The sequence below is a fragment of the Myxocyprinus asiaticus genome, chromosome 40 (genome assembly GCF_019703515.2).
Source record: "Myxocyprinus asiaticus isolate MX2 ecotype Aquarium Trade chromosome 40, UBuf_Myxa_2, whole genome shotgun sequence".
NCBI lineage: Eukaryota > Metazoa > Chordata > Actinopteri > Cypriniformes > Catostomidae > Myxocyprinus > Myxocyprinus asiaticus.
The window spans coordinates 33,439,670-33,455,600 of NC_059383.1; the positions used below are offsets into that span (position 1 = coordinate 33,439,670).

Consider the following 15,931-nt stretch of genomic DNA (forward strand, 5'->3'; position numbering starts at 1 on the left):
GTATGACTTTCTTTCTTCTGCAGAACACAAATGACAATTTTTAGAAGAATATTTCAGCTCTGTAGCTCCTCACAATGCAAGCCCATAAAGACAGCATAAAAGTAATCCATACGACTCCAGTGGTTAAATCAATGTCTTCAGAAGCGATATTATAGGTGTGGGTGAGAAAAAGACCAATATTTAAGTTCTTTTTTTACTATAAATCTCCACTTTCACGTCCACATTCTTTTGTTTTTTTGGTGAATTGCATTCTTCGTGCATACCGCCACCTACTGGTCATGGGTTGGTCAAAAGTGGAGATTTATTTTCATAAAAACTATTTTTCTTTTTGGATGAACTGTTCCTTTAATTTGATAGCTGTAATTCTAAAATTGCACCCTTTTCTACATTTTTTATTTTTTTAGAGCTAACCCCTTAAGTTCCTTTAAATTGCCTATATCCAAAATAGGTAATAATATAAATATAATATATATTAAAAATAAAACATTCTTGGGGGCCTGAGTAGCTCAGTGAGTATTGACACCGACTACCACCCTTGGAGTCGTGAGTTTGAATCAAGGGTGTGCTTAGTGACTCCAGCCAGGTCTCCTAACTGAGATTCATCCTCCGCCACCCAGATTGAGGTGAGTCACTACACCACCACAAGAACTTTGGGAGGGCATTGGGAATTCCAAATTGGAGAGAACAAAATAGAAATATATAAAACATTCTTTATCTTTTAAATATAATATTAATTTGAATTAACCTTCCATCTTTCTAAATTTGTAATTAATAAAATTCAATCAAATTCAGCACTCAAACAGGTTCCCCACAGGTTTAGGGAAGTGGAGATAATTTTAAACCTATCATATTAATTTCCACTAACATACTATTTCATTTTTTTTTTTTTTTTAAATAAACTAAAAAACTCTCAGAAAAAAATACTCAGCACACCTGCAAAAATCTGACAATGTGTTTAATGGTTTTGCTCTATGCCACAACACAAAGAAAACTGTTTAATATGGAAAAGCAGAAAGCAGTAAGGATGTATTACACAAAATGCATTTCAATTGATGTACATCGTGTAATAGGTTAACATCACAAGTGTAATTTCAGCACCTCTAGTGACTTGAATTTAAAAAAGTAAGTAAATAGTGGCATTATTTGAACGACACACCATTTAGTGTACAACAAGTGTCATTTTGTAAATCTAAACAATTTGAACATTGTTTAATATGAGTAATTTTAGGTTTGGTAGCATGAGATTAAAACTGATTTCAGTGGGAAAGATTTAAACATCATCAGACTTAAAATCTCAGATCTCACATTCTAAACATTCTCTTGAGTTCATACATTCCAGTTTTATCATTGAAAACCATTCCCAGGTATCACCTTGAATTAGATATTGTTATGCACATACATACATTTGTTGATTTGCCATTGCTAGAGATATGAATCTATTTTAAAAAGTTGTATAATATACTGTAATATGGTTGCATAAGAAATCTGATTCATTACTTAATCTTTGCAGAATGATTTAAATGATCTTTGCATTTACACATGGTGAACAACACAGAAATCATCAAATATCACACTATTCACAAATCAACAGTTAGTGTAGGATGATGCTTGTATGGCTTGGGCAAATCTAACAAAACAACAAAAAACTATATCTATATATAAATGATCTATACTATAGGTTACATATAAATGTACCATTACATATAAATAACAGTTTAACCCTTTGTATTTTTCACTTTTATATGTAAATGTAGTTTAAATGAAGACCAAATATACATCCTGGTCCTCTTTCCTTAGAGGTTTATGCATAACATAAGGCCACATGTGTGGGTCAGAGGTTGGTTTTTTGCACTGGCATAGGCTAAAATATTCATTAATTTGTCTCTGTGTAACTCATATTTTGTGGTTAAGGGCCCTTTATTACATAATAAATGTGTGGTTGTTTTTTGTTTGTAAGTATATATGCTGTCCCTTAAATTTTCTTTTTTTATATAAAAATGTTATCTTGGTTTTTATATTAAACATAAAAACATGGAGTGCTATCCATAATTCTTAACACCTCTGACAATAGAATATACACATTGTAAAACTGAATGTATTGATTTAGAAAAATAGATTCTCATAGGGTTTACATTTAAATGAAAACACACCCACCCAGACACACACTCACACTTCTGAGCATTGACTGTGATAAAACACAGTAGCATATTTGGAAAAATTTGTATTCATAATATGCCAACAGTTTATAATTTGTAATTTTTCACTGGTTATGCTTTTGCGCTCAAAATCAGCGCCAATAACACTTATAATGCATACTATACATTCAGCAGGAGAGTTTAAGTGAGTTTACCTCCACCTGAGAGTTGTAAATATTAAAGGCATATTCTATAAAACGACAGTAGTTTACAATCAGTTCACTTTCATGTATTCACTTTTGCATTAGTGCAACATGAATACGTAAAGACATATATTTGGATTATATGGCTGAGATTACACAATGTTTCAGGAATGGACTGAAATTTGTTTCCCGAAATTAACAACAATAGTATTACAGTAGGATAAAACCAACTCGGACAGCAAATAATTCTCTCTTGCTTATACAATATGCATATTGGAAGTTTCAGGTCATTGTAATTATGCTTAAAAATTTGTTTAAACATGGAGTGACTTGCTTACTATTAAACCCCATCTAGCATAAACTCTAAACTGGGAGTACGTTTTGGCAATACTCAACATAAGTTTATAGAAAATAGTCCTTGTACATTATAGCAACTGACCACGATTTTTAATCTGCGTGAGAAAAACACAAAAACAGTGGCTTTGAACACGTAACAGTGCCATGATGCAAAATACGTTTAGAATAACATAATGCATAGTGGATTGCTGAGCTCAACTATGCAAAGCGCTAAGTTTTCGAATCTCATAACATCAATAAAGTCAACATGAAACTGTACTTGCAACCCATTTTACTTCAGTAATAAGACATATTTCTAAGTGAAACAGGAAATGCAATGAGGGAAAAAATGTAGGACGGAACAGATTCTATCCATTGGAAATTGATTGGATTGTGACAAGTGGACGTTACATACCAGAATGGAGCCAGACCTCTATGCGAATTTGCTAAAACAATATCTAAATAGTTAGACTACTGGTGAACATTGTCAGAAAGCTAGCGGTCTACGTGATGTCAGCAGAAAAAAATCATTTCAGAAGCAGTGTAAGTTTTTACATTTCGATTAAAGATTATGAATTCAAACAGTTTTCTTTTAGTTGGAATTTAGTGCTGAAGAATCGCTGACAAGAAGACCAGCAACATGGATAAAGAATGTAAACGGGTCAATTTTGATGTCACGTTGACTTTAAGACATGTATTATAAATATATTTTACATATAAAGAAAGCAAATCATTTGGTGTAATAAGTGCCATCTCCACATTAAATAAATCTGTAAAACACATATAGAAGCATGTGGAGGTATTTCTCACAACCATTGCATATAACGGCTTTCTTACCATGTTTTCAACACACAAAAATGTTCACAGAGAAGGGATTGTTCCTTTGATGCCTCAGCTCTTAAACAAGACCCCTCTTTACGCTTTAGTATAATCTAATCACTTATAGGTAAATATAATTTGTATAAATATAAAAAAAATTATAATAATTGTTACCTCAAGAGCTGGGGGAATCAAAGCTCTTCTTTGAGGGCTTGGTTTGAGCTTGTTGTCAGTCTGCTGTCTGACCAAGAATAAAATCTCAAGAGTTTTGAATTTCGCAGACAGCTTATTGTTTTTGTTGCATTCGGGGCATTGAACGGTTATGTGCTAGTAGGACGGCATCAAGACTGTTGAGTCCACATAACCATTTCCCATCAACCTAATGCCTTCCTGTGGCATTAAACTGTACGATTGGTGGACGGCAGGTTTGCATGGGTGAAGCTGTTGTTGTTGTTGGGTTGGGCATTGATTGGGCAAGTCCTGACTGTAATCATCCAGGCATTGAGGAGACATTTCTCTCTGCAGTAATAGCATATTGTTTGATGTAACCTCTTTGACATTGCTGTAGTCCTCCCTAGTGCAATCAGAACTGTCAAGTTCACGGTTGTGGTTGGAAAGAGGCCTTAGGAGGAGCATATTTTCCGGGTTGACCCTCTGTACCTCAACGTATTCCAAGGACCGTGATGGCGGTATGCTAATAGCCTGAGTTTCCACCTTGTGCTCATTGCTGTCCAGGTTGAACTGGCTGTAGCTTTGGGAATGTCGGCAGGGTGGCTTGCTGAAACGGCTTTCTTGCGGTGGGATGTCTTGATGTTGAAGCTGGTGGTAGTTGCTTGGTGTGCCATGCGGTGAAGAGATGCTGAGAATCTCCGGGACGCTGCTGTAGGCTGGTTTGGCTGCTCTTACTTGGAAGTGCTGGTGAGGTTGTGGTTGAGGAGAGGAGAACACGACAGGCCACGTCTTGACGCATTTATCGACTGATTCCGGAGAACTAGGTTCAGGACCCTGGCTTTCACTGTTTACCGTAGATGGCCAGCTAGTTTCTCCATGCTGGCTGTACTGCTGCTGGTCAGTGCTGGCTAATTTCCGTCCCTCAATGCATTTCTCCAATAGCAATGTGCGACTGTCACAGCTGCCCCGGCCGGAGTCCCTGTCCGAAGGACTTTTGGACTTCAGGCCTTCTAATAAGTCTTTTCCATCCAGCACCAACTCCTGTTCCTCATTGTCATACACCTCAAGATACTCCACCAACAAGTTGTCGTAATCGGTGGTTGGAGGGAAACCCTGTATGACCAGAGCATTGAAAACTTCCTCTGACTTCCCACTCTGTAGAGAAAGGAAGTGTGATCAATTTGAAAAGGTCACGAAACACTAAAACAGGTTTTAAGATGTTAACACATGTACATTACATGTTGAGTGTGATGGAGAATGAATACAATCATTATTTTTTAATTTAAAGGGGAGATTTAAGGGCTTTTTTTGGACTACCTTCTGGGTTTGAATTTAGCTATCTTCATGGAGTGAACATCACGTGGCTATAGAGTAAATGTGTTAGCTTTACACTAGATTTGAACACATACATCAAAACTTTAAAGACATTTGTGTCGATAACTTTGCAGAGAAACATGTCTTGAACTGCCTCATACAGTAAGTGCAATTTAAAAACTTTTCACAAAGAAGAGGATGATAAAAAAGATGGCAAAACCTTGAAAGAAATGGATATCATTACATGTCCTAGGGTTGATGAACTTGTAAGACACTTTGAGGGCTGCATCATTATGACAAAAAACATAATTGTCGATTATTTCTCAATACTATAATTACGATTAATTTTGATTCTTACAATTTACGTCATATTCTTTATGTAGGCTATAACAAAATCCAAAACAAGCTGGGAACTGCTTCTGAATTAGTTTATAGACGTTTTATAAGTAAATAAAGACACATTGGACCTTTTAGATGCATGAAAACAAATCTGTTAGTCACATTTTGAATAAATTATACACAGAAGTGAGCAACTGACATTTCTGTGATTGGTTACAATGCTTCACCGCTGCAAAAACACACAATAAATAGAAAATTAAATCAAAAATTTGATGTGACATGAGTAGACCCATGTATATAGATTGCTATAATTGACACTTTTCACAATTAGTTAATTGTGGTAGCAGTTATTGTAATCTTGATTATTTATTCAATTAACTGTGCAGCCCTAGGGATAAGCATTTTTTAGCTTGTCTTCTGATGTATTTGGCGCCATGGAAAATTACTTGCAAGGGTAACATCACAAAATACTTCAAATGCAGGTAATTAGGGGTGCTTGCTAAGCCAAGCATTGCTACCACTCAGCCTATTATTCATATTTAGTATCAGGAAAATCGCCAAGGTGCATGAGCAATCAATCTTTGTATTACCTTTAGCAGCTGTTTGTCGAATCCTTTGATTTTTGGTCCAGGCACAGGAGGCAGCAAACATAGCTTCACACTGAACACAAATATATATATATATATAAAATAAAAAAAAATCAATGAGATGTTAAAAGTTGACATAACTTAATTCAGGTTTTATGATTAAATGACAATAGTTAATGCAATATGCTAAAGGGATAGTTCACCCAAAAATGAAAATTCATAATTCCACTCCATTTTTCTGAACCATTATAACTTTCTCTCTTCTGTGGAACACAAAAGGAGATTATAGCCTCAGTCACCATTCACGTTCATTGCATATTTTTTCCATATAATGAAAGCTAACAGTGACTGGGGCTAACAATCTAACTAAAATCTGCCTGAAACGTATGACGAAAGTCATATGTGTTTGGAACAACATGATGGTGAGTAAATAATGGCAGAATTGTTATTTTTGGATGAATTACCTAACATATAAAAACTTATTGTAAAGTGTTACCATTACTTTTAAATTTTTTCAATTTAGTTATTTTTAGTGGACATTTACTTATTTAGATATTTTTGGGGTATTTTGTTTTGAGTAGTTAGTTTTTAGAGTATTTTGCATTCATTTATTTTTCACAGCTAGTAAAAATAAATGTGTCTCAGCAAATGCGTAATTCACAGCTGACAGTATGATCTTATCTGCAATAGGGAACAAAGGGTTCCACCCGTCCCGACAGGATTATGAGATTAATTTTGGATCACGTCTGTCCTTGTACTGTTCAGAATGCCTGACGTTTTTTGACAATGTAATTGGTGTATCTTTGTCTATTTAAATCTGTGCTGAGAGAAACTGGCCTAAAATCTACATTTGAGGGTAAAGTAAGGTACTGCAAAATCTGGATCAATCCTCTTAATGCCCATTTAATTTTAAGCATGACTACTTGTAATTAAGAACATAAAGGCAAATAATTACGAATGCTCAGAGAAGTTGATTTCAGTAACATGAAACATCACACGATCAACATATCCATGTTCACCAAATCTGCTATAAATATAAGCATAAAATCTAAAACTACAAAAATGTTTGCCAGCAAATGTGAGGAATATGAAAACAAGAGTGCAGATATAGAACTCAAGACTTTTCCTAATCATACAGGAGGGTTGATATTAATTGGATCTCATCAGAAACATTAATAAGAAACAGATCTTAGTTATGCAGATCTTATGCTCTCTCTTACTCGTTTAAACATGTAAATCTAGAAGAAAAGTCAATATTCTTGCACCAAAGCAATCTACTTGTCAGTACAGTTCAGCATGTCAGAAAATGAACAAAAAATACACAGTTTTGTGGTACTAAATAAAATAAAAATAAATAAAAAGATATTAATATATGTAAATACATATTGCTAAAACAAAATAATAAAGGGATCAGATATGTTAAAAAAAAAAAATATATATATATATATATATATATATATATATATATTTTTTTTTTACAAAATTAAAATACAGTTTTAAAATATATTAATGTTTATAGTTATAAAAAATTAAATACAAAATTAAGGGATTAGAGATAATATAATAAACTAAACTAAAATGAAATGAAATTAAACACATGAACATATGTTATACAGTAGATATACAGTATATATATATAAAAATAAAGAATCAGAGATGTACATTTTTCAGGCTCAAACACGCACCTCTTTCTCTTCATGTTCAGTGTCCAAGTGAGGACAAGGATGATGAAGACAGAGAAAATGGTGACCATGATCAACAGTGAGCGCTCTCTGGCTATATCTGCAGATCACAAACAGAGGTACAGCAATCTGTGATGAATACAGTAAAATTACACTTGTAGCACTTGTTGTAATCCACTGCAATTTGTTTTTTACTAACGATCAATCTAATCATAATAGCACATGATGAGAAAATAAGAAGTGCTTATTAACCTGCATGAAAATAGGTCACTGCATTGAAATTGATGTGTGTAATATTTTTTGATGTTACAATTATTTCTAGTGTCCCAGGTTAACAAGCAGAGGGAACTATTAGTATGCAATTTGTAGGCTGATTTCAACTAAAAGTGCAACATGATGGCTCTGTAGTGCTATCAAAACATTCCTTTATTTGTTTGAGTAGCCCATCCAACCGACACAGCAACACTGGTTCAACCAATCGTGTGAGTTTAGGGCGGGAGTCTCTGTACAACCAATGGAAGACGTGAAGATTTCTCTGGAATCTGTTTGAAAACAGTAATTATGTTTGAAAGTCTGTTTGTTGATGCTTCACTTCTACTCTAGAAAAAATGATTTCTTGCAATAAGCAAGTTGGAACAGTGTGGCATTTGGAAATGCTGTGAGCTGGAAACCGGGCTGATGATCTCGGACTCATTTTGCTCTATTTCATGCTTGCCTTTGTCAGGTGCGAATCCCATTGGGACTGACTTTCCACAGAGCTCCAGGGACACTGAGGTCCAGCCGGGGCTGCAGCGTGAAAAAAAAAAAAAAGGCATGCCTGGCTGAGGCTGTACTGGCCTGGTGAAGTTAAGGTCCTCGAGTCCCTGGAGTAACTGAAGGTCTGTTGGTAATTCTCTCTAGAATTGTCTGCGCTGTTAATTACATATGCAGAACAGACAGATTTGTTCTCATGCTCAGTAGGCGATTGTATTAAGCTCTCCGGCAGTGATGTGATACAAGTACAGTGAAGTGTTTTTTTTTGTAATTCTATCACACCTGATACACATTTTTCATATGTTGGTGTGTACATTTTTGGGGGGCAACTTTATGTTCCCTATTTAGGTCTTTAGGATATCCAACATCCACAATAAGTGCATTTACATGCACACCACTACGCTGATAACTACCTCAAAAAAGATTATTAAAAAAAGCGCAAGAAAACCACATTTACATGAGACTTGAAATCATGGGGTCATTCGCAACTTTTGACATCAAACTTGAACAGGCATGCGCACAACACTTTCGCACAATGGCGGTAAAGGTGTTTACATGCAACGTGAAATCAGGGTAAATGCAAAAATCTACCGGTGCCAATTGTTTTTTGCTTAAACCATTAATAATCTAACCATCATTTAATGCATTTACATGACCTTACACATTACACATTATTTAGCAAAAAATGTTGTCATGCATGTAAATGTGCTCAATATCATTGCATCTAAAAATATTATACAAATAAACATCTACACATTTACACATGATAGGATAAAACTCAAAGGTTCACTTAAGTAATTTATTTATAGTTCTTTTAAGCATGGAAATTTACTTGGTGCACCTTTAAAATTTAAAAAAGCACCCACAAAGCCTTACAAAAAAGGATAAAATATTTAATGTACTGGTACTGGTAAATATTTAATGTAAGCATATTTACTGTAACAATCATGGTGACTTACAGTCAGGCATTTTGACGTAGGTGGTTTGAGTCCACTCACTCCAAAACCCATGATCTGGTTTGCATCGCACCTGCACCATGTATTCTTTACCAGGGTGAAGACTGAACACGTTATAATACTTCTGCATTCCGGCATCATACTCCTACAATGGGAAGTTATCGCATTGCAAAAAAAAAAAAAAAAAAAAAAAACATTAAAAGTGAACACTTTTAATAACTTCAATTAAGAAATCACTAACAAACACTACAAATATATATGTGAAAATATATTAATTAAAGCTTTGTGACACTTTTAAATATGTGAATGTACATTTAATGATCTCTTAAGCAGTTATATTATTTATATAGAAATATAAATAATATATAAAGTGTTACATAACCCCCAAAATACATCTAAGCAACAGACAATTTCTTAGTTGCATACTGCAGAATGTTTCTAAGAATACATCAGAATATAGTGTCTAAAGTTCTAAAGTAGACTAAATTCATAAATTGATTTTAAAGTATTAATATTATTATTACTTAATACTTCAAGACTTCAATCTATCAATATGAATAGACTGTAAATTCATATTAAAATCGATTTTAAGTATTAGTACTACATACATTTAATACTTGCATTTATTTAACACTATAAAGTATCTCTAATGTCTGTCAATATGAATAATTATACAGTAAGTCAATTACTACATCAGCAATAATCATCAGTTATATACATTATATACGTATGCTCTGTCACTAGGCAATCAAGTCTGCGTTATTGAAGAACAGCCTTCGGGCAAAAATCTGGACTGATCTGATCTGTGTTCCTGTATATGTAGCCTCTCTCAGGTTTCTGCAGACTAATGAAGACATTAAGCCAGACTGGGATAGTCGATGATTAAACTGCTTTGTGTAACAGCTGATTTATTGGACACAATGGCTCACTGGCTGTTCACTTGCCCTTAGCCATTTATTTAAGATATCTCGGACAAAGTCACAAACGAACAACTGCTACTGTTAACTATTTTCTAGCCTGTTTGGCAATATTTAAGGAGCTCAATTGTTAGTTTGTTGCCAATACTAGTTAAGCAGAACAAGATAAACGTTATAGATAAGTATTACCTGAATAGACTGGACTAAAACAATCAACTTAAAAAATATTGTCATGTTCTAGGGGTCAAGGTTTGGCTGGTTAACATGGGCAGTTTCTGGTGGTAGATACTATAACTACACTGTTCTGCAGGCAAAAAGCCTGTTTCTCCATTAAGTAGCTGTCACGTCTAGATGTGGTTTTGTTCAGGTTTTGTGTTCATGTCTTTTATTTTCAAGTTTATTTCCTGTTCCTGTCATGTTATGTGATTTCCTGTTCCCTCGTCTGATCTTGTCATGTGCTTCCCTGTTCATATGTCTTGTTTTCATTGGTTTATTGTTTTCTTACTTTGTTATTAGTCTTGTCTTTTCATTGGTTATAGTTCATTTAGTCTTGTTATCTTGTTTATAGTTTAGTCTTGTGATTGGTTGTCTTGTTTACTTGTTCACCATGTCCTTGTATTTAAGCCCTCATGTTTGCCATTGTCTAATGTCAGGTATTGTGTTTGTAACGTTGTTTAAGCCTAGCCTAGCCTAGCCTAGCCTAGCCTAGCCTATATTTATGTTAAGTCAAGTATAGTCAAGTCAAGTTTATGTTCATTGTTTATATTTATGTTTTGTTTAGTTCATGTTTATAACTAGGGTTATTGGATTTCACTATTGTAAATAAAACCGCACTTGGGTTCATCACTTCTCCATCGTCTTCGTCATTGCCAGTGCCAGCAGCAACGTTACAGAATACCTGACCGCCAACCATGAATCCGGCGGTCCGACTCCTGCGCCTACGTCAGGGAAATCTATCCCTGGAGGAATATGTGGGGGATTTCTGCTCTCTGCCCAGCGAGGTGGTCTTTAATGAGGTCGCCCTCAAAGACTGCTTCCGGTTCGGGTTAAGTGAGCCAATTTCCTCTCTGATGCCTGGTGGTCACAGTTCCTCAGCCTCGCTCGGTATATCGACCTTGCCCTACAGATCATTGGTTCTACGTTCACTGTGGAGGAGACGGATGCCGAGCCGGAGTCCTACGTTATGGCCAACGAGCCAACGCCCATGCCTGCCATGGCCAACGACCCAATGCCAACAAGTCAGAAGCCTCATCCGTCCCAGAGCCAGCATTGCCAGCCTCGTCCGTCCCAGAGCCTGCCACAGCTCCGCCCGTTCCCCCAGAGACTATTCCACCTGCGGCTCTGCCCACTCCCCCAGAGACTCCTCCTACAGCGGCTCCGCCGCCTGACCCTGTCTCGGCCCTGCGGCTGCCTCCCAGGCCTCCTGACCCTGTCTCGGCCCTGCGGCTGCCTCCCAGGCCTCCTGACCCTGTCTCGGCCCTGCGGCTGCCTCCCAGGCCTCCTGACCCTGTCTCGGCCCTGCGGCTGCCTCCCAGGCCTCCTGACCCTGTCTCGGCCCTGCGGCCGCCTCCCAGGACTCCTGACCCAGTCCCCACCTTGAGGTCATCTCCTTGGTCTCCAGGCCGTCCGCCTGATCTGCTCTGTTCTCCTTGGTCTCCTGGCCATCCGTCTGAGTTTGCTCCATGCCATGTCACAGCCACGCCTCGGCCTGCTCCACGGTCCAGGCCCGCCTCCGCTCCACAAGCCAGCACTCACGCCTGCCACGTCAAGTCGCCACAGCCCCCCCACCCCCAGCTCCCTCTTGAACACGGTTTTTGTTTTGCGGCATCAGGAGGGGATGTGTCACGTCTAGATGTGGTTTTGTTCATGTTTTGTGTTCATGTCTTTTATTTTCAAGTTTATTTCCTGGTCATGTCATGTGATTTCCTGTTCCCTCATGTGATCTTGTCATGTGTTTTTCCCCTGTTAATTTGTCTTGTTTTCATTGGTTTATTGTTTGATTATTCTTGTTTTTTCATTGTTTAGTTCATTTAGTCTTGTTACCTTGTTTAGTTTAGTCTTGTGATTGGTTGTCTTATTTACCAAGTCCTTGTATTTAAGCCCTCATGTTTGCCATTGTCTGATGTCAGGTATTGTGTTTGTAATGTTGTTTAATTCAAGCCAAGCCTTGCCAAGTTTAGTTTAGTTTATATTTATGTCAAGTATAGTCATGTTCATTTGTTTTGTTTAGTTCACGTTTATAATTAGGGTTATTGGATTTCACTATTGTAAATAAAACCACACTTGGGTTCATCACTTCTCCATCATCTTCATCAGTGCCAGCAGCAACGTTACAGTAGCTGACCAAATAAAATCTTTGATATTGATGTAAACATTTTAACTTGATAAAAATATAATCAAACATTTACAAAACAAGACACAAGATTTAATCCTGAGGTGATTATTTGTATTCAACACACCTCCCATTCTTTATCTTTTTCTTGTTTAACTTGTAGTTGATAAACTAGCGTGATCCACCCTGAGCGGGTGTCTGCGGTTCGGGGTTTCTCCCAGGACACTCTCACGAATGGACCACGGTCCTCATGAACCACTACAGCGGTGACGTTCTCTGGAGTGTTGGGTTGAACTGTTGATAGAAAGGAGAGGAAAGGAATAAAATGGATATTCGTTGGAAAGGACGTAAAGCTATACACATTAGCAGTGTATTAGCAGAAGAGACAACAGTTAATCCTACTAATGTGAGAACTATTATTCTTACTGTGTTGAAGTACATTTGATTATGAGTGTATAAAGAAAATCTAAGATCAAGAATGCAGCTTGAATCTTGCATTTTTCAAGCTGAAAGAATAGTTCACAAAAAAAAAAAACCGAATAATTTACTCATGTCGTTCCAAACCCATATGTTTTTCATTCTTTAGTGAAACACAAGGAGATATTTTGAACAGGGGATGTCAAGCTCTATAAGGCTAGAAAAAGGACCATAAATGTAGTCCATATGCAACAGGAGCCAGCTGGTACATGATAGCTGTGCGGTATGTTTAAACCTCACTCCCCTGGCCTCAAGAGGCACACTTGCGACTGATGCTAGATGCGTCGTTAGCGCACCCGCCTCCCATGCCGGCTGACCCTGATTCAAATCCCGCTTGGAACGGATTGAGCAGGACAGGTTACAGTGGTGCCGTGACCTGAATGGGAGTGAGGTTTAGGGGGGTGAGTGTAACGGCAGCCAGCTGGTATGTGATAGCTGTAGGGTACGTTTAAACCTCACTCCCTTGGCCTCGAGTCGCACTAGCGACTGACACTAGAGGCTGTAGCATGCCCGCATCCCATGCCAGCTGTCGCCGTTTCGAATCCCGCTCGGAGTGGGTCGAGCAGGACCAGTTTCATAAAGAATTTGTGCATTATATTGCAAGTCATTCGATAGATTTCTGTGAGGATCAAACCAAGAAAAAAGCCCTTAATGGGATTTGAGATCTATGGCAGAAGGCAATATTTTCAGTGAATAACATCTTAATTTCAGCCTGTTCCTTACAAAAAGACATCATATGATTTTAAAAGTCTTGGATTATATCACATCCTATGGACCACTGTAAATGGTACTTTTTTGTACTTTTTTTGTAGTTTGACAGATCCTGGTCACTATATGCATTCATTGAATATAACTTGCTTTGTGTCCTTCGAAATAAAGAAAGTCTTAACAGGTTTAGAACGACATGATGGTGAGTGAACAATGACGGAATTTTCATTTTTGGGTGACCTATCCCTTTATCACTCAAAACCAGTTTCTTCCAATTTGTAGGTAAAAACTGATCAACACCTTGAAAACTGGCTGAAAAAGTAAGAAACAAAGAGCAAAATGTGTGCTACATTTTGTGAATGAGTGTTTTGCCCCTTCAGCATAAATCAAAAACATAAGTTAAATTTAGCATCACAGTTATAGAGGTACACATGCGAGTTAATGATAACACAGATTTGGTCAGATCAAAGAAACACAATGCAAACTCTACTGGAAAAACTAAAAGCGCAATAAACAACAAGAATTACTTTCAAATCTTAATTTTTAGATTGGTAAACAGTTACAGAGAATATAAAAAAGGCTTTTGGCATAATGCAAGAGAAACATGTGCCCAGACGGAAACGGTGTATAATATTTTACCCAAACAACAGAATAATGTACTTTCGCAACAGTGAGTGCTAACGAGCATCAATAACATAGTGTGTCATTGATGACTGTCTGATAAAACATGAAACGAAAGTGGGTATATCAATTAAATATTTACAAACAAATGACAATTAACGGGAAAAACCTATGCGAGAAAGCGAGAGGGACAACAAGGGACAAGAAAAATAAACGGGGGAAATAAATATGAAAATAAGAGGAAATGTAAGAGGAAGTTCTACCTATATAGACCACGTCCACCTCCACGGGATCTGAAATGTTCTTCCCCAGGGCATTGGTGGCCACCACAGTGATGTTGTAGTTAACCCACAGCGACGTGTCATTTTTGCTGAAGAAACAAGAGTTGTCTCCTGCGGTTTTATAATCCGGGCACTCATAGACCGTCTCAGAGCTGAATACGAGAAACATCAACAGAAAGATACATGCTTAAAATAGAATAATGCAATGAAATTCTAAAAATGAGATTCAAATCATTCTCTAAAGCTAATTTGTGTCTGTTGTGCCTATAGAACACTTTTGAATGTCGTGACTCGTGATAATCCACAACCAAAGCTAAAAAATGTGCACTTGAATTCTAATTTAAAAAATTGTTCACGCTGCAGGAAAAATCGGATTTTTTTCTCACATCCGATTTTTTTACATTTATTTATTTTAGATTGATTAAACTGCAGGTTTTATGTGGACAGATCACATTTTTTCCTGTTCAAACTGCATTTGCTTTTGCTAGCACTTCCACATTAGTTGTCATAGTAAAGATGGAAACTTGCGTATGTTCACCATGCGTGAGAGTTTAACAATGGATGTTTTGCCATTGTTTAGGTTTTCATGTGGGCAGTATCCAAATTCTAACAAATTTGTCACAGACAACAGCTTAAAAAAACGGAAGAGTTGGCATTTGCAATGTTTGTTGCTGCTAGAGTTAATAACTGTCCTGTTTTAGCTGGAACTAAATATCTGAATATTTTGGCCAAAATTATGATGTCCCATACGGGACACCTGTTGACCTGTATTTTAGCGGGCAGTGAAGCGCCCCCTATTTAAGGCTTTGCGCTCCATATTAAAGCATGAAAGGGTTGGTGAGCGAGACTCGTAAAGCTCAAAATGCTCAAGCGGCCCGTATTTGCGTAAGACATTTAATACCTTATCACGCTGTTGTGGGTCGCAGCAAGTAGCTCATCTCTTTAAAGCCAATGTCTGTATTAATTTAAAAGAGATTTGCATTGCGGGGGTGTAACCCTGGTGTCCTGGCCAAATTCTCCCCAATGGCCCTTCTCAATCATGGCCTCCTAATAATCCCCATCCATGAATTGGCTGTATAACTCTACTCTCTCCTCTCCACCAACAGCTGGTGTGTGGTGAGTGTACTGGTGCACTATGGCTGCCGTCGCATCATCTAGGTGTATGTTGCACACTGGTGGTGGTTGAGGAAAACCCCCTGTTCACTATGTAAAGCGCTTTGAGTGTAGTATCAGAAAAGTGCTATATAAATGTTACATTCATTTGAAGCCACCTACAGCAGCTCTCAAAAATATTGATGAC

General features: G+C 37.2%; 1 protein-coding gene across 2 annotated transcripts in view; it reads right to left on the reverse strand.

Annotated features, from left to right (window-relative positions):
* Window positions 1-938: 938 nt before the first annotated feature.
* LOC127430773 (prolactin receptor-like) overlaps window positions 939-15,931 on the reverse strand; it is a 42,807-nt gene continuing 27,814 nt past the window's right edge. For both annotated transcript variants that reach the window (XM_051680825.1, XM_051680826.1), the window contains exons 4-9: window positions 14,614-14,783; window positions 12,672-12,838; window positions 9,299-9,440; window positions 7,590-7,686; window positions 5,908-5,977; window positions 939-4,819 (exon numbers count right to left, since the gene is read on the reverse strand). In XM_051680825.1, the coding sequence (XP_051536785.1) occupies window positions 3,821-4,819; window positions 5,908-5,977; window positions 7,590-7,686; window positions 9,299-9,440; window positions 12,672-12,838; window positions 14,614-14,783 (1,645 nt within the window). In that variant the 3' untranslated portion in view covers window positions 939-3,820. The remainder of the gene's footprint in view (window positions 4,820-5,907; window positions 5,978-7,589; window positions 7,687-9,298; window positions 9,441-12,671; window positions 12,839-14,613; window positions 14,784-15,931) is intronic.